Source organism: Austrofundulus limnaeus, unplaced genomic scaffold (genome assembly GCF_001266775.1).
Source record: "Austrofundulus limnaeus strain Quisiro unplaced genomic scaffold, Austrofundulus_limnaeus-1.0 Scaffold258, whole genome shotgun sequence".
Lineage (NCBI taxonomy): Eukaryota > Metazoa > Chordata > Actinopteri > Cyprinodontiformes > Rivulidae > Austrofundulus > Austrofundulus limnaeus.
In genome coordinates this window covers 32,270-51,201 of record NW_013952660.1, presented here as the reverse complement: position 1 = coordinate 51,201, position 18,932 = coordinate 32,270, and the positions used below count along the sequence as shown (strand labels likewise).

At 38.3% G+C, this 18,932-nt stretch overlaps 1 protein-coding gene across 4 annotated transcripts in view; it reads right to left on the bottom strand.

Annotated features, from left to right (window-relative positions):
• The window catches only part of slc4a5b (solute carrier family 4 member 5b), a 71,418-nt gene that overhangs the window by 21,991 nt on the left and 30,495 nt on the right, over positions 1–18,932 (bottom strand). For all 4 annotated transcript variants that reach the window (XM_014020566.1, XM_014020567.1, XM_014020569.1 and 1 more), the window contains exons 8-17: positions 18,498–18,553; positions 6,676–6,833; positions 6,504–6,591; positions 6,254–6,408; positions 5,014–5,139; positions 3,853–4,027; positions 3,609–3,742; positions 1,591–1,771; positions 1,409–1,499; positions 367–425 (exon numbers count right to left, since the gene is read on the bottom strand). In XM_014020566.1, the coding sequence (XP_013876020.1) occupies positions 367–425; positions 1,409–1,499; positions 1,591–1,771; positions 3,609–3,742; positions 3,853–4,027; positions 5,014–5,139; positions 6,254–6,408; positions 6,504–6,591; positions 6,676–6,833; positions 18,498–18,553 (1,223 nt within the window). The remainder of the gene's footprint in view (positions 1–366; positions 426–1,408; positions 1,500–1,590; positions 1,772–3,608; positions 3,743–3,852; positions 4,028–5,013; positions 5,140–6,253; positions 6,409–6,503; positions 6,592–6,675; positions 6,834–18,497; positions 18,554–18,932) is intronic.

Genomic DNA, 18,932 nt, shown 5'->3' with positions numbered 1-18,932 from the left:
TGTTCCTTGACACTCTTCCTCTGTTACATACAGTGAGTTAGCTTAAAGTAGCATCTTTTACTACATGCTAACTGTTTCACTGTCTCAGGTTTATCAGTAGCTGTGCTGCATTATTCTGAAAGCAAACGACCAAAAACAGACCAAAACTTCTGAGGAAACCAATGTGTTGCTGTAACGTCTTCAGCTTTTCTTTAAAGCACTTAAATAAAACTAGTGTTTTTTCCTAAAAGTTTCCTATATCTAAGGCAAACTTCAAAAATAATTTAAAAATCATATCATTTTTTATTTCAAAACAACCAAACCTGGGCTGAAAATGCCTCAATTCGTTTAACAAATGGGATTTTCTTTCTGTGGGTTTCCACTTACCAACAGAGTCATGTTATCATCTGCGAGTGGAGCTGAAACATTTAAACCCAGAGCAGAGGCTGGAGAAGACAAAGAGAAGTTATTTTCATTTAGTCATGGCTATTTATAATTTACTGTGTTGTTATGAGAAGGTTGTGCAGTTGTTTTTAGGTTTACCAGTATTTATTTAAATCTACGGACACATACTCACTTTTTCAGATAGCATCCAAAAATAAGCCAGAAACAAAGAAATATTATCACAGAGTGAAGACCACAATCAACAATTCTTTTAGTAACAAAGAAATCTTTTAATTACTTTAATAATACAAGATTTAAAGTGTTTAATTATTTTTGTTCATTAACGCAGTCATTCAGAAGAGAGCCACACAGGAGTTATTTAGTAAGTTTTTATGTAGGAAGATAATTAAATTATACAGTATGTATGGAAGCCCATTTACGCCACCCTGATAAAAAATAAATAAAACTTGTATCTCATTACTATGACTTAGCTATCTCATAATTATGAGATAGTATCTCATAATAATGAGATAGCTAAGTCATAATTATGAGATACTATCTCATAATAATGAGATAGCTAAGTCATAATTATGAGATAGTATCTCATAATAATGAGATAGCTAAGTCATAATTATGAGATACAAGTTTTATTTTTTTATCAGGGTGGCGGAAATGGGCTTCCATAAGTATGTGATAAAAACAAATGATTAAAAATAAAAATGGGAAATACGTTTTTGTGAACGCATGCACACAATTTAGCAATAAGAGACAGCTTTCGTCTTTATGTTTGACTTATCTCCTGAGTCACTTTGCAGAAAACCCATCATTTAGAGACAAGAACTAAGTAAGTAAGTAAAGTTTTATTTATATAGCACCTTTCACAGAAATAAATTCACAAGTTGCTGTACATTCAGGGAAGGGGGAGGGGCTGTTAAGAAACACCCATTTAAGAAGACATACAAGGCAAACATGGGGGAACAAATGAAACAGGTCATGCAGCAAACACAGTTGTGCTAAGTATGTATCAAAAATGTTCTAATCTTACCCTGGTCTGGAGCAATGCATTCACACTTGTAGGCTGTCACATAATCAGGCTTGAAGCCACGGTTGATTGGGTAATATTTAAAGGATTCCACCTGTGGAAAGAAAAACAGTTTGCTTCATGTGCAAGAAGTGTCGGCCTGTAAATATTGGAGATGTTTAGACAAAGTCCAGAATGTCACCCACCATCTTCTTGATTGCATCTGAGATAAAAATGAAGGAGATAAGGCTGGAGAAACCCTCTTCAGTGAAACGTGTCATGTATTTGATAATGTAGCTAGCATCTGTGAGAACCAGTATAAAACACTGCAGGCATGAGTGAAGGCCGATCCACAAACGCAGCTCCATGTAGTCGATGTCGTTGGTCCTGTGATGACAGTTAAAGTGGAGGTAAAAACACAACTACTGTGAATGATTTATACCTACAAACTTAGATTTTTCTGATCCAGAGGAAAATACACCTGGACCAGTCCTTCTGTGTTTCTCTGTGTCTCTTTCCTGTCCAACCAAACCCAGCCACCTTTCCTGAGCCTGGTTCTGTCTTAGGTTTCTTCAAGGAATTTTTCCTCTCCACATTGTGCTTGCTGACGATGGGAGACTGATGAAGTGACTCAACACAATCTGTTGACTTAGATTGTTTTTTGTGTACAGTGCCCTGAGATGATGTATGTTGTGACTAGCACTATATAAAAAAACTAAACTGAAATGACATAATAATAGCTATAGTTGTTGTTATTGACATAAATGCCTTCAGACCTATCTAATCAAATGCATGCAGTTGTTAATCCAGAGGAGCCCAAAGTGGGGCCCGCGGGCCAAATTTGGCCCGCCAAACCATTTGATTTGGCCCACCAACAGTTGCCAAAGTAACAAGGTTGTAACCTGTTATCCTATGTAGAAACACAGTATTTCCATTGGTCAAATGACTATATACCGTAAAGGGCTGTGGTGAAGGTAGACTTTCTCCAAGTGCACAGACTTAAAACAAAAGAGGGCCATTGTACAGCTTAATCATTAAAAATAAAGGACTTTACTTAAAAAAAGTATTTGTATTTCATGTTTTATATAACTGTATTTGGCCCGCAGCAATGGATAGATTTTCATTTTGGCCCCCTCGGGGAAAATGTTTGGGCACCCCTGTGTTAATCCTTATGACTTTCCTCAGGCCTTTGGATAACTGAGGCTCTTTGACATTTATCTTTTTTTGTTTTTAAATTGTCATTTAAAATGTAAATTTAAACTGTAACTATAAAACCCCTCAACTTATCATCAGAAATGGGTTCACAGTTTCTCAATTTGGGATTTGTCCCCCAATCTTGTTAAAAGAAGGTGATGTGATCATATTTAACAGAAACAAAACTTTTAAATACATTGCCATCCTTACGATGAAGCATGGGGGTGGGAGCACCATGCCATGGAGATGGATGGTATTGAAAGGGATTGTGAGACTGTAGTGGAAATCTTTATTTATTTTTCCGAGACAGAGACTGGTCAAAGTTGAAGGAAAAATAGAGAGAGCAATATTCAGAGATGTTGTTAAAGGGGGGAAACTGTATATTTTATCTGGACAATGAACCTAAACACTAGGGGTGCAACGATACAGAAAATTCACGATTCGGTTCGGTTCAATACTTTAGTCTCACGGTTCGATATTTTTTCGATACAAAAAAAGAGAAATTTCCATGTCCTTTTTAACGTAATTTATTTAAATTAATTATGCACATTTTTTCAACCTGAAAAGTACAGTTTTTAAATTAAATGTTGCTGAAACAGCAAGTTTCTTGGTGGATCTGCACTCGACAATGCAGCCTAGGTGAAATAGTCGAACACAGATCCACTGATCCTTCAACACAGAGCATCTTCAGAAGACAAGCTGATAAAATAAATTTTAAAAATCTGTATTGTTCGATACAAGTGTGTTTTGAACCTAAAGCATTTTATTGAATGGTTCAATAAGGCTACATGTATTGTTGCACCCCTACAGTTTGTCTTGGAGCAGTCCATTTAAAAACAAAACCTCACTCTGTTTGAGACATATGATTTAAGGACTGCTCCATTCAAATGGTGCCTTTCAAACGTGACAAAGTTGTACCAGTTTTTAGGAATGAAAAAAGGATTCTAGATGATTCAAGCATGTAAATATACAGGATACGACCTACTGCTATAATTATAACTACAATAAATTTACTTAAATTGGTTCCTACTGGCTGAAGTTGTAAAGCAGTTTCTCAAAAATGAGAATGGGTCCAGTTGAACTGAGAATAATGAGCGGTTGTCCTCCAAACAAACAGAAGACAGTTCCAGCTAAAGCAGTGCCAAGGAAACTCTCCATTACTCCCTAAAAGACAGAGATGAGACAGATAGACCTGTGAGTGAGCGACTCGTTTAGTGGAATACAGTGCTGATTAGCAGTTTCAGGACTGATTTTTATAATGTATATATGAAGACCTGGTAATTGTCAGTAGCGTCTCCCAGCAGTCCTCCAAAGGTGATGGCGTTGGTGATGCAGCCCAGGTAAATAAAGAGGACAGCAGAGATAGACTGGATATGGAAGCCATCATAAATATCACTGCAATAAAAGGGCATCTTCCTTTTGATGTCCAGCCACATTCCACCACAAATTCTGGAAAAAAAAAAAAAAAACAACCTTTGACAAAAATATAACAACCTAAATGTGTGACATGTTCTTCGTGCTGCAATCAAAGAAAAAGCAAAGTAAGACAACTGTCAAGAATGAAAATAAAGGATCCAACAGGGAGCTGGAGCACTATGGAGAGAGCACTCAGCATTTAAACACACATGGCTTTTACAAAACAACACCTGGACCGGTAAGTTTAACCTTTGAGCTACTTTAACCCGCCTAAGATATGATACAAGTTAAAAAAAAACTTCCCTTCTACTTTCAATGAAAAAGTCTAAATACAATCGGAGTCAATGAGAATTTTATTTCACATAAATATCTTGTTTTGTGTAGCCTACTTCCAGAGTCCGCCTGCTCTTGGGTTCTCCTCATAGCAATCGTAACACCCTATGTAAGTTTTGTCTTTCTAGGATGGGTTGTACTGAAACATATTTCATTGTGCTCTGTACAATGACAAATAAACTGATTCTGATCTGATTGGCCAAATATGAGAAGGGTTCCATTTGTTTGGTCAAATACTTCAGGCTTCCTTGTGATTGACAAGACACATAAATGGAATCATTTGAGCCAACCATTTATTGCAGTTTATGTTGTTGTTTTTTTTTTCGGGGGGGGGGGGGGTGGATATACCTATTGCAGAGGCTTTTATCACGATAATGCTAAAATTTGTATATATTTTCAGTCCTAATGTGCACCATCCTGTAGCTGTTGTAGTAGCCCCAGGTTCATCCAAAGTGATCTGTGGAACACTAAAGGTGCCACTTCTGACATGATGGTCTTTACAATTAAAATAAGAACATGTGGAAAACTAGGAATTTCGGATATATTATCTAACGGTTAAGTTTGGTACACAGAACAAGTCAACTGTGTGTTTCCCTATTCTATCATATCAGGGCAGATGTACATGCAGATCACTTTAGCACTGTAAAATGCACTCATGGCTATAAAGATTAAAACACTGCACTTACCTCCCAGTGAATTTCAGTTCCTCTCCCAGTTCATGCTGAACAGGAAGCCCCTCATCTTTTCCTCCAGCTGCTCCACCTGCTGAGCCATTCATCTGACCCAGCTCATTCAGGTTAAGAACGGACTTCCTGTGACAATGAAAGTAAAGACATTTAGACATACGGTAGGAAACGGTTGCAAACTGCTAAGCTGCAAAGCAGAGAGGTGAAATTACTCCATGGCATTAGATACCGCTTTTGATACATGACACACTTGCTTATTCTTCTTCTGAAAATCCCTATGTCTTAGTTCAGGCAAAAGTATGAAACATACTACGAACTCGGTTGCTGTATATTGTTGATCACTGAGAGAAAAGAACAGTCACACTCTGACAAAAATAAAACTAAAAATAAATAAATAAATAAATAAAACAAAATAAAGTAAAATTCATGATCAGCGCATAACCAAAGCTTTCTTTTGATTATGGGACACAAACTGAGACCTGATCAACCTTGGATTTCTTGAAAGAATTTTAAAAACTTTTGATACAGTTGTTTTCTACTGTCGCACTGTGCTTAAAACACTTTAGATTTTTCAACACATTTTTTCTGGTATTGGTTTACTATACCAACTTCATTTGTCTTTAACTTAGCATAGAAATGTAAATTTTGATCTGTTGTTTTTTCTTCCAATGTTTGTATTTTATTCAACTATTATTTAACCAGATAAATCAAGATCACAGATCTCTTTTTCAAAGGTAAGCGGGGCCTGAATGCAGCCTAGACATGCATGGGTTTTGGACTGTGGGAAGAAACCTGAGGGCCAGGGGAAAACTATTGCAAACACAAGGAGAACATGAAAACTTGACACAGATTCAAACCAAAGATTGAACCCAAGGTCTGATTGCTGTGAGGCAACATTGCACTAAATACACTAAGTTGTTGTGCTGCCAATAATGTTTTCTGTGCCAGATGTTCAGTTATTCCTCAGCCTCTTTCAATAGTAATAGTATATAAAAGGAAATATCACATTTCTCTCATTTAAGCTCCTCTGCACTGGCTCCTGTTGAGCTCCAGACTAAGATGGAACATCTGACTTCTAACATGCAAACCTTTTAACAACCAGCCTCCATGTTTAAGTCAATTAACTGATTCAGGGGAGATATCACAACTCAACAATTCCCCTAAATCACAGCTGAAGGTAAAGTAAGTAAAATGCAACATTAAAAAAATGTGATGACACCAACAAAACTTGTTCACATGCCTCATTTCTGCTGATGGAACTTTTTTGGGAGGTTCAATGCGAATTTTAGGATCCCATTCCCCTGGAGGAAGAACAATCACCTCATCCAGAAACTCATCCACACCTGCAATTAAGTCATCACGATCCCTCGCTTTGTAGGCAACGTCACTAAAGAGCTGAAAAAAATACCCCAAATAATATAAAGTTAATGAATTTTATATATCTACAAGGAATATCTGGCAAGAGGAGATGGTGTCACAAAGTTCCTTACATCATCTACCATGAGAGTAGCAATTGCTCTTCCAATTTCATTGTAGGATTTGGTTTTGCCTTGAGGACCCAGTAAAATGAAGAGAAACCTGTCAAAGGAGATTGTAAAAGGCTCATAAATCAAGAAAGATACTTTAGAAAGATGAAGAGATGGAGGCAGGTGGGATGTCTACCTGGTGGGGACTGGTACCTCAGTGAGGCCTCCCAGTGTTGTGGCTTGAGCCAGACGAACAAAAGAGACAAATGGTTTGTCCAGAAAATCCACCTCACCAATCATAACATTGGAAGCCTCAGCATCACGAGGAATCTTCTTCATGAACTTATTCTTCAGCTAAAAGAAGAGGAAAGAGAATTCACATAGGCTAGTTGAACTGAACAAGATGTTTCATTGGCACGCAAATGTCCTAAGATAAGAATCTGAGCTGCTAATGAGATAATGTGTACCAACAATATCTTAGGTTACCACTGCCACAAATAAAACACAAACAAACTTATTTCGCATTATTATGTTTTTACTTGATTTTTAAATACTTTCAAACATCATTTGGGCTGAAATTCCTCTACTGGACACAATTGATGAAAAAGAGCTCATCTTACGGATTTGATGTGGTTATCAGTATAGATTTAATTACTCTTCATAAATACTTGATGCGTTCCTTTACAATTTTCCATGTTATTTACACTCAAGATAACATGATTTTTTTACTTGAACTTAACTGACAACAATATATTTCTATTTAGTCTGTTTTCATGGATCTGGATTTGCTGATTTCTGGTATCATAAACTGATTTTAGGTACGTAGAGCATCATACTATGAACATGACTAAGGTTGAATTTTACCTGTTATAAAAAATCTTGACTTACCTAATTCCACACCTTAGGTTCTGACACCCAAGTCCTAGAATTAAGTTATCTCCTACTGAGTAGGTTCCCAGGGGGGGAAATGGTAAATGGACTATACTTGTAGTGCCTTTCTACCCAACCAGAACACTCAAAGCGCTTCACACTACAATGTGTGCCCTCATTTACCCATTCACACAGCACTCTACTAGATCTCCTACAAAGCTAACATGTACAGTCAACTACGGAGACTAATCAGTGCCAATCACATTCAGACACTGATGGGACACACATCAGACATATTAAGGGTGAAGTATCTTGCCCAAGGACACAACAGCTGAGACAGCTGGGATGGGGGTCGAGCCCGTGACCTTCCGGTTCCAGGACGGCTCCTCTTTCCACTCTGCCACAGCCGCCCCATGGATACCAATGAAATGCATTCATGGGTATCCTCATAAGACCCCAGTGTTTGAGTTTTTACTAGTAAACAAGAGGGTTATCTCTCTGTGGCTTAGAACTACAAAATGGAATGTGCTTACTATTGTTTGTGTTTATGAACAAAGTGGCAGTTCAGATTGTTTGGTCTTCTTGGAGTCACTGAATGGTATGCATGAAGGGTTTCATCTGGGAATTCCATTACTCTATTGCCCATGTGTGCAATGGCAAAATCAATTGAAGGCAACTGATTTAGAGAAACAGCCTCTTTAACCTGAACCTGAATGATGTTTTGTTATGGGACATCGCCATGTTTGAGCATTGTGCGGTTATCTGTAAGTATAATTGGTACAAACTCATGAGTTCCAAAGGTTGATGATTTGTTTTGTAATCCGACCTGCAGCCCTATGTCTTAGACACTCAGGTGAAGAGTGGAGTAAAGATCAATTGATCACCACTGAGGGATCAGTTAGTTATGGTGGTAAGAGAGATTGCTGAAAAAACCTGATATATGAAAATTATGGGTGAAACAGAAATGTCTGGCAGAGACCCCGGCCTGAGAGATATTCATCTTGTTCAAGGTCTCTAGCAGATTCCACTTCTAGGAGCTTTGACCAGAAGAACATTTGTGCCAGTTATGGCAGCAACCAAAAGACCTTTTGGCTAACAACAACATTCACAGTGAATAATCTGAAGAAGGCCTGTATGTGTTAGACATCACATGGGGCACCTGAAGGAGCAGAAAGGTACAGAGTGACCAGAAAGACTGTGGGAGGTATTTGGAAAGGCGATGAATAAGGATGTTTGGCTGGAATAAAGAACGTTCTGGCAAATCTTTCTTTCATCCCTACATTATTCAGATTCAGAGATGCAGATTTGCTTTATTGTCATTCAAACATAACATCAGGGATGCAATGTAGAACGAAATACAGTTAAGATCACCCATTCAAGAAGAACACACATGACAAAAACACGGGGGTACAGGTGAAAAGGTCATGCGATACAGGGTCGCACTACCTTTTTGCAGCTTGGAAATACACAATAGGAGAGATGAGTTAAAAACTGCTCTGATCCTATGTTTACATCATAAACACAGAGTCATATGCACAAAAAAACACTCACGACAGAGCAGACAGCTGGGGGCATGGGGTGGGTTGGGTCAGAACACATGAGATGGGGCGGGATTCAGAGGAGCTGGTGACACTGAGGTTGGTTCTCCATGCTGGAAATGTGGGGAGGGAAGGGAATGAATGAGGGAACCCTTGTTCACATATCATCCTGGGGAGTTTAGATAGTTTGGCAGTTGAGGCCAAGCAGCTGGGAGCTAAATAGATAACACAAGTGTTTTGGGACAAGCAGCCTTGAATTTCTTGCTGTTTTTCAGTCTTACTGCATCTCTGAAAATGGTGAAAAAATCCAATCTTCCAAATTTGGTGACCTTCTCACATTTCACCGTCTGAAGCTTTCACCTAGATGTGATCCTACATGCCAAATGCATGCTGCTGATCTGCAGTTCTTGTCAGAATCACATCCAGTTTGCGACTTATCTCCCCCAGCATCTGAGTCTGTGCACCCCCAGAATGGCAGATTCCATCCACTGCACCCGACAGCTTCTCAGTGGCCCAGACCACTGACAGGATCGCTTTCACTTTTCGATAAATCAGAAATCCGCCTCCGCTACGCAGCAGAAATCCAGTTATCATAAATCTAAATATATACAAATCTTCCACGTCTTCAATGGAAAGTGGTGCGAGACACATGAGGTTCCAAGCCCCCCAGCAACCACTGATACAACCAGCAGCAACCGTTCCACTCGGATAGCTTTGTTCCCCTTGTGCCAGTCTTAATGTGGAAAAAAATAGTGTCAATTGCATTCAGAGACCAGTTGACCAAATCCATAATTCCTTTTTGTTTCAAATGGTAGGTAGAAAAAATACTTGAAAAAGCTGCAAAGCAGGGTAGGAGGGGTTGGTTCAGGAGAAAGCACAAAAGCGTCTGTCTCCTCTGAAGGCTAAGCAAAGAAAATATACCTTGGCAGAGATCACAGAGGTAGTTAAACAATCTCTGCTGGGAAGGTGTCATCATGACTGGGTGAAATTTGCCCTGAGATGCTAAGGGCTCTAGATGTGTTAAGGCTGCCATTTATGTTTAATGGTGCAGAGAGGACTGTCAACATCTGATTCCATCCGTCCAACCATTTCCTTCCACTTTTCCGGGGTCGGGTCGCGGGGGCAGCAGCTCTACAGGCACTTGGGCCAGCTCTTCTGGGGGACTCCCGAGGAGTTCCCAGGCCAGCCGAGAAACATAGTGCCTCCAGCGTGTCCTGGGTCTTCCTTTGGGCCTCCTCCCAGTGGGACGTGCTCGGAAAACCTCACCAGGGAGGCATCCAGGRGGCATCCTAACCAGATGCCCGAGCCACCTCAATTGTTTCCTCTCACCGTGGAGGAGCAGTGGGTCTACTCTTAGCTCCAGATGATTGAGCTTCTCACCCTATCTCTAAGGGAGAGCCCAGACACCCTGCGAAGGAAACTAATTTCAGACGCTTGTATCTGTGATCTTGTTCTTTCGGTCACTACACAAAGCTCATGACCAAAGATGAGGGCAGGAACATAGACTGACCAGTAAATCGAGAGCTTTGCGTTTTGGCTCAGCTCCCGCTTCACCACGATGGATCGGTACAGCGCCCGCATCACCACAGACACGGCACCAATCCGTCTATCGATCTCCCACTCCATTCTTCTCTTATTCGAGAACAAGACCCGAGAACTCCTTCACTTGGGGCAGAACTTCTTCTGCGACCCAGAGAAGGCACCCTACCCTTTTCTGGCTCAAGACCATGCTCTCGGATTTTGAGTTACTGATCCTCATCCCGTCCACTCCACACTCGGCTGCGAACTGCTCCAGTGAGATCTGGAGATCACGATCTGATGAGGCCAATAGAACCACATCATCCTCAAAAAGCAGAGATGCAATCCTAAGGTCATCAAAACGGATTACATCAACACCTTGGCTGCTGGTTCCAATTTTTCAAAAAGGGAGACAGATGAGTCTGTTCCAACTCTCGGGGATCACACTTCTCAGCCTCCGAAGGAACGTTTGCCCCAGGTTGTTGGAAGGCTGGCTCTGACTGAATGTTGAGCTACAGATTAGAGAAGACTTGTGTAGATTTTGTTTGAGTCATGGGACAATGGACCAGATCTTCACCTTAGCAGAATAGCTAAGGGGGTTGTGGGAATTTGACTGTCCAGTTCATGTGTTTTGTGGACCTGGCGAGTGCTTATAACTGTTTCTCTGAGACATTGTGCATAGGATTGCTGCAAAATAAGTGTAGAGAAGCCAATGCTCCTCCGCATAAAAAAGTCAGCTAAGGTGTTTGGGGCAAGGACATGTAATACAAATCTTAATATTTTGGATAAACATGCATTGGATGAACAGAATTTTTTAAATCCCAGCTATAAAAATAGTCTTTTTCTGACCTTGCAATGTTAATGTTGCATGCCATTTTTCAGATGAATCAGTTTGCTACAAAACCATACCAAATTTATAACTATCCTGAATCTTTCTGCATTTTTATTTACATGTAATCAGGACAACAAATGGCTAACAAACGAACGAATGAATGAACGAACGAATGAATGAATGGCAGATCATTTATCAAAAACTATTGCAGATGCAGATTGCAGCTTTGCATAATAACTAGAGTTAATGTTTTGTTTTCAATAATTTCAACTGCATACAATATAAAATAGATAAAAAAAATAAAAAAAATTCCACAATGCTGTTACATTTTTGGACACCTCTCTCTCTCTCTCTCTCTCTCTCTCTCTCTCTCTCTCTCTCTCTCTCTCTCNCTCTCTCTCTCTCTCTCTCTCTCTCTCTCTCTCTCTCTCTCTCTCTTTCTCGACAAAAGAAGCACGTGGCAGTGGAGTGGTGGGTGCTTAAACTGAAATCTCTCTGTAATCTCAGCTGCTTTCAGAGTCAACACACCAGCTGGTCCATTTTCGCTTTCATCTTTTTGTCCCCAAGTATTTATGAACAACATATTACAAAATCACCAACTAATTATAATCCATTAACTAACTTCACATTTTTGTTTCTATCGGCAGAAACAATAAAACTATTGAGCATTCTACTGTTAAGAGTTTATCTGCATGTTTTTTATCCTCCAGATAAAAAAGTTGTGTCACTTCGCCCCATGACTTTAATAATTCGTCAGATCAAAGAAATAAGGAGCATGTGAACAAATCAATTACTGCAGCAAGTATTTGTTACTTTGATGTTTGTGTCAGGCTTTTACCATATGACACAAACCACCAAATAGGTTCAGCTGTACTTAAAAGACTCTGAATAACCTTTTTCACCTGTCTTGTAAACATTTTCTATTGGTTAATGTATTGTCTTTTTTACAACCATTATTTTCAAAAGCCACATAGTTTGTAAAGTAAAATCCACCTGTGAGCAAATAAAACTGGTCTCGATTTATATACACAGTCATCCTGATATCTATAAGGCCTACCACCAAGCAAGAGGCAGCTTACAGACTGAGGAACTCTACACAGGTCAGATGCAAAAGGTATGAAGCATTGATAAAAGCCATAGTAAACATTTTTTTATGTTAAACATCTCATAAAACACCATTAAATCCATGGTTTAAAAATGGAAACCTCATACCACAACAGGAAACCTGTAACCCAGCAAGACTCAGAGTGGTTAATGAGGGCATCAATCAAAGAAGCAACCAAAAGGCCAATGGTAACCTTGGTGAAGCTGGGTAGCTCTTCTGCAGAGATACTGAATAATTAACTGTTCCTAGAACAACTAAGAGCTGAAAACAATAGGGTCTGAAAAAAAGTGGCTGTAAAAAAGTTGTTTAAAGAAAAATAAACAACGGCAGACCATTTTCTTCCTAAACATGTAGAAGAAGGTGCTGTGGTCAGATGAGATTATTGTTTTCCAAAACACTGTCGCACTGGTAGCAGTGTCATATTGTGGGGCTGATTTTTTTTTTATCAGCAAGGACTATGAAACAGATTAATATTGATAGAAAAATAGATGGTGCAAAACATAAATCATTTAAATCTGTTGTCTTCCAAAGATTTGAGACTTGGGTGGAGGTTTGAAAATATGATTTAAAGTCTGGTATACACAAACAATATCCATCCATCTTGGAGGAGCTGGAGCAGTTTTGTCATGGTGAATTGGCTGAAATGTGCCAAGCTTGTAGAAATTTACCTGATGTGACTTGCTGCTTTGGGGCAGCGGTTTGAAGTGGATGGGTAAATGAGGGCACGTGTTGTATAGTGTTTTGAGTAGTCTGGTTGGCTAGAAAACCACTATTCAAATACTGTTTATTTACTATTTCATTGTTACAAAAAGTGCCTTTACAAACTATTAACCTGTTGATGGATTTTTTGAGTTTTATGGATTAAAAAAATTATTTAAAAAAGAGACAGCTGCATACAAACACTTGATCATGGAGTCTTCTATATGGTTAGAAAAGCTTGATTCAATATTTAATATGAGTTCTCCACAGAGACTTTATTTTCAACACTTTCCCATAAAGCTTAGACTGGTGAAGAACAGGACAGCAGTTGCTCTCTCCCATTTCACCTGCTGAAGCTTGTGAAATGATGACGGCTGCTTCGTCAGAAGGACATCCAATGCAAAACACTTTTGCCAAAAACAAAAGAAGTTTGAGTTTGGTTGTTGCCTTCTGCTCATGGAGACACGATGATAAAATGTAACACAAAATGGTATAAATGTTCATTTGTCCCAGTGAGTGTCAGCCTCATCAATAATTTAGGATAGTCCAAATAAACTGTGGTGGTATATTAATGTACAATGTGCTATAAGAATGGTTCCTTTGTTTTTTTTAAAGCAAATTGCCCCTCAGGGACAATAAAGTTGATCTAATCTAATCCAATCCCATCTCATCTCATCTCATCTCATCTCATCTCATCTCATCTCATCTCATCTCATCATACAAGTTTGTCCAAATGACACCATACCAGATCGCTCAAGGCCTGGATTAACAACTAGTGCTGTTGACAAACGGGAAGCTATTCTACTATTTGCTGAAGACACAGATGACATATAACTTGGAGAAGTGGAGGTATGCACTTAAATGAAGAGGAAAGAAAGTCAGTCATAACTAGACAGAGTCTATGTGTGAATGAGAGAGAGATGCAGGTGGAACAGTGTGGCTACAAGAAGCAGAGGTCACAAAAGTGCAGGACTTCAAAGACTTAGGGTCCACTGTCCAGGTGTGGGAGTGTGATAAAGAGGAGTAAAATAGAGTCCAGGCAGAGTGGAGTGGATAGAGAAAAAGTTTCAGGAGAGATTTGACACAAAAGGGTGATAGCAAAAGGAAATCAAAGGAATTGTTTACATGAGAATAGTGAGACCAGCTATGTTGTGTAGTTTGGAGACAGAGACATGGACAAAAGAACATGAGACGGAACAGGAAGTGTCAGAGCTGAAGTATCTAGAGGTTCTCCTTGGGAGAGACAAGGATGGAGAAGATGAGGAATGAGATCTTCAGATCCAGCACAAGTTGAAGGACTGGCAGATAAAGTTACAGAGAACAGACTGATATGGTTTGGACGTGTCCAGAGGAGGGACAGTGGGTAAATTGGTAGAAGCTGCAGTTAGTGGACATGGAGATAGTTGAAGTGGGGACAGAGGACACAGAGGACATGGAGGAGGAAGACTCAGTGGAGACCCCTGAAGAGAAAACGGTCAAGAGTCAAAGATTGGACATGTTTTTGTTCACATTTATTAACTTCAAACTTCAGTATGTTTTCATAGATAATAAAGTGGCCACTGACTGAAAAAATACTTTAATTGCTGGATTCATGTTTGAAAAGAGAATAAAAAAAGTTCAAGAAAACAACAGCTTCTTAACCTTTTAACACTCTCTATTATAAATACAATCATGTTTGCATGTACTACACAGTTTACCAAATTCCCCACCAGACGCTGTGGATTAGAGGGATTATAGACTTCTAGTTGTTTTTGTTCTGGCTCTTTTCACACAAAGTGAACATGAGCATTTATGCCTGTTGTTTCCAACACAAACATAATTAGCCATCAGTTTGTTCTTTTTATTCTCAAAACAAGCTCATACCAAGTCCTCTTTCTTTGATCTTTACTCATACAGTCCTAACGAATGTATTTTCCAAAGGTATCACACTGTAGCTCAATCATTCTTAGTTTTTTTCTTACATGATTAGGTCAGCAGGTCTATGAAAGCTTCATTCGTTTTGTTTATAAGGATTGTAATTTAGTGACTAACTGCCTCAAGCATCACTATTTTAAACAACTGGCCTGTACTTGTTATCTCCAGTATTTTACTGAACTAAACTCATGAAATCTGCCTTTTATGTGACAAAGTCCTGACCCTACACTCTCAGTCTTGTATGTTGTGTAATGTCTGGTTGTTTTATTGTACTACTTGTGAGATGCCACTAGCTGGAGCCACATTCTTTGTGTGTGTGTGTGTTACACTTGTGGCCAAGAACTCTGATGTCTTTGTGAAAATGAGCTGAAGTAGTGTAATAAAGCACAGGTTATTCAATGAGAAAACAGAAACCAACTGAACAAAGGGTGTCATCTGCCATTGTTTGGTTAGCCATCAGTCTAGCCTGGATGAAAACTTTAGCCCTCATCATGTACTCCCTGCTTGTTGATTGATGTCACAGTTGATAAAACTACTGAGAATATTGGATAAAACATAATTTCAAAAATGATCAAATTATCCTTTTAAGTGTTTTGGAACTGAGGAACCAAGTACTATTTCAGAAGTGAGCTCTTTTTTAGGTTTTTCTTTTTTTAAATAAAATCATATTTTACAATATTTGATATGTAACGAATAGACAAAACTATTTGTAGTGATCAACTTACTGGCTTAATGTTAATGCTATGAAAGCAGAGCTGTCAAAAGTATTCACATTCATTACTTAAGTAGAAGTATACGTAGATACTGGGGTTTTAAAATACTTTTTTGGAAGTAGAAGTATCAAGTCAAGCTTTTTACTCAAGTAAAAGTATAAAAGTACTGGTTTTGAAACTACTTAAAGTATAAAAATAAAAGTAAAGAACACTTTAAAAAGCCATTCAGGATAAAAGCTTTTTTATTTGAAAATAGATATTTTTATATTTAGCAGCCAATCTGAAGACATTTAATTTTAAANTTAGCATCTAATCTGAAGACATTTAATTGTTAAAATACTTTAATCATTTGAACTAATTAATGAATAGTAACACATTTTAATTGTTTAATGTATAAAACCCTCACATTATACAAAATAGGAAAAGTCTAATAAATAAATAAATAAATATTGTTTTATTCTAGATCTTTTGAAGAAAAAAACATGTTGGACTGATCTCAAAAAGATTTTATTTATCCTGAAATTAAATCAGTTCGTTGCTGAAAATTTCAGAAAACACAACTTTAGCCAGGATCATCTTCATTGTAGGCTACATCTGCTACAGTGTGTCCTGCTGGAATGTGATGTGATTTGTGTCATACAGGTGTAATGCAGTGAGTTCAGTCCAATAGGATGTCAGATTGGTATTTATTTACATTTCGTATCCAACCACAATCAGATTCACTCTATCCATGGGCTCCATGTACCTGGACAGATTTCTGTTTCTGAACAATAAATAGATGGAATAAAAACAAGACAAAGTGAAATAGAAATGAAATACTATTTGTATTTTTAAAATGTAAGGAGTAGAAAGTACAGATAATTGAATTGAAATGTTAGAAGTAGAAGTAAAAAGTAGGCTGAAAAATAATTACTCCACTAAAGTATAAATAACCAAAATTTCTACTTAAGTAAAGTAACAAAGTATTTGTACTTAGTTACTTGACACCTCTGTATGAACGTTGGGCGATCTTGGAACTGCTTGTGTTTTTGTGCGTCTATATCTTCTCTTTTCTCTCTCCTGGCAAAATATGTCATGACTTAGCAGAGAGATTTTATTGAAATTCTCACTTTCGGAGTCAGCTCAGTTCAAGATGGCCGCCACAGCTGTTTGACCGTTAGTGAACTCAAAAATGTCTGGACTATGGTCATTTACGCCGATATCAAGATACAAATTGGTGTGGAGTAGTTAAGGCATCCCAAATCAACCCATTCTCACTCCCAATTTGTCACATATTGACGCTTTTCCAAGGTTCCCTCTGCGTCCGATTTTGACGGGTCGGGTACCCCCGTTGCGTCAGTTTTTGACGAGATGGGGCGAAATCCGTTGTCATAATTTCAGAAAGTGTAGAAAATGCACCAAAACAACCATCCTAAAGCCTAAAATTACCTTTATTCACTCTAGACATGCTGTCCCTGACCCTGGGACCTAAAATTAACCATTTTGAGAAATTGAAGGAAATTCATGTGACTGCATGTTCCAAAGCCTAAAATTACATAATATTCGCCCTAGACATCCTATCCTTGACCCCACTACCTAAAATTACCAATTAACCCTGATCCCTAATATTAACCATGGACCCCAAGTCAAAGACCCCTATATTTTGCATCCCAACATGTCAAAACTGGTTGCCGAGGGAACACAGAAATGCCTGGTGCGTCAAAAACTGATGCGACGGGTAAACCAGACGCGTCAAGATAAGACACAGAGGGAACCTTGGAAAAGTGACAATATGTGACGAGTTGGGAGTGGGAATGTGTTACCCAAATACAACCTACAAGTGCTGACAGATCATGCTTGATTTTAGTTTAAAATTTTGAGACATCATTATACTTTCAAAATTTTTATTACTCACTCTGTAATAAATGGTAAACAGTACTTTTCTCAATTCTCAATGGCTGTAAGAAATTCGGATTTAGTTTATGAGATCTACACATCGTAGCTGTTTTTAAGCTCAACATTTATTATGCATTCCAGTTTTTATTTTTTATGGAATCCTCTGAAAACACTCGTGGATAAATCTCTGGAGGAACCAGCTGAACACAATCTGTGTTCAAAGATATGATTTTTTCCCCTCTTTTCTGCCATCAAGCTCCACTGCAGTCTCTGATCCAGTACAAACACAATAATAAACCACACAGTTTGTTTTGATTCACTACACTACAGCACCCTGCTAATCCAAATTCTTGACTGCATTAACATTCTGCTGAGAATATTCTGAGTCATGAGCTATTTTCTGTTGTTCAAGTAATGCTGGATAAAAACCACAATGATTGGTCAATTTACATTTTAGCTTTTGTTAGCAATACATTATTAAGAGCCTGGCAACCATTGCAGATTCAAAATATTGAAAGACTATTAAACACTTTGCTAATTTTAAGCCTGAATCAAATATTTTGGATCATTGGAAGAAAAGGAAAACAAAACTGAGGATTCTTGCATCTCTAGATATCCTGCTGCCATAGATACACTTTGTCAAATATAATCTCAAACAACACACAACACAACTTATCACTTAGAATTTATAACTTAAAACTTTTGCACCGTGACTGTTTGAGGTGTTGTTTTCACTCTGTGTTTCTGTATGCATGTCTGTCACTGGCAGCAACTTCAACAATGGTTTTCTTAACACTTTTTATACACTTTGTATGATTTAAAACCAGAGGATTTAGATATTTGAGGTCAAATATTCTGACTTTGAACAGACTGAGTCTCAGGTTTTCACACTGACAGACAGAAATGACCTCACTGGCTGCTCAATTACAAAGTAGTACTGGAGAGAAGGTTTACCTGGTCGGTGCTGGGTGTGTCTGAAATATCATTCATGCTTCGGCTCTGAGCAGAATCTGTTGATAAAACACACACGTATTACTGGAATCAAAGACATGTTACACAAAGTTACACAAAGTGTGCCCATATTCACAGGAAGTATATTAAGCAGACACAACAATCTATTTTAAGTGTTAAAATCATTCAGCAGCTGGAGGTTAATTGAGGTCACAGCTGATTAAATCACTGAATAAAACTGTCAAATTAACAAAGTGAAAGTTGTGAATGTATAATCAGTGTTGTATAAAGTACCTCACAGTGAGTGAAAGTACAAGTACCTTATCACAAAAGTATTTTGGTAAAAGTTGAAGTCCTCTCTAAAAATATTACTTGAGTAAAAGTTTTAAAGTATCTGATATTTTTTGTACTTAAGTATCAAAAGTAAATTTCTGACAC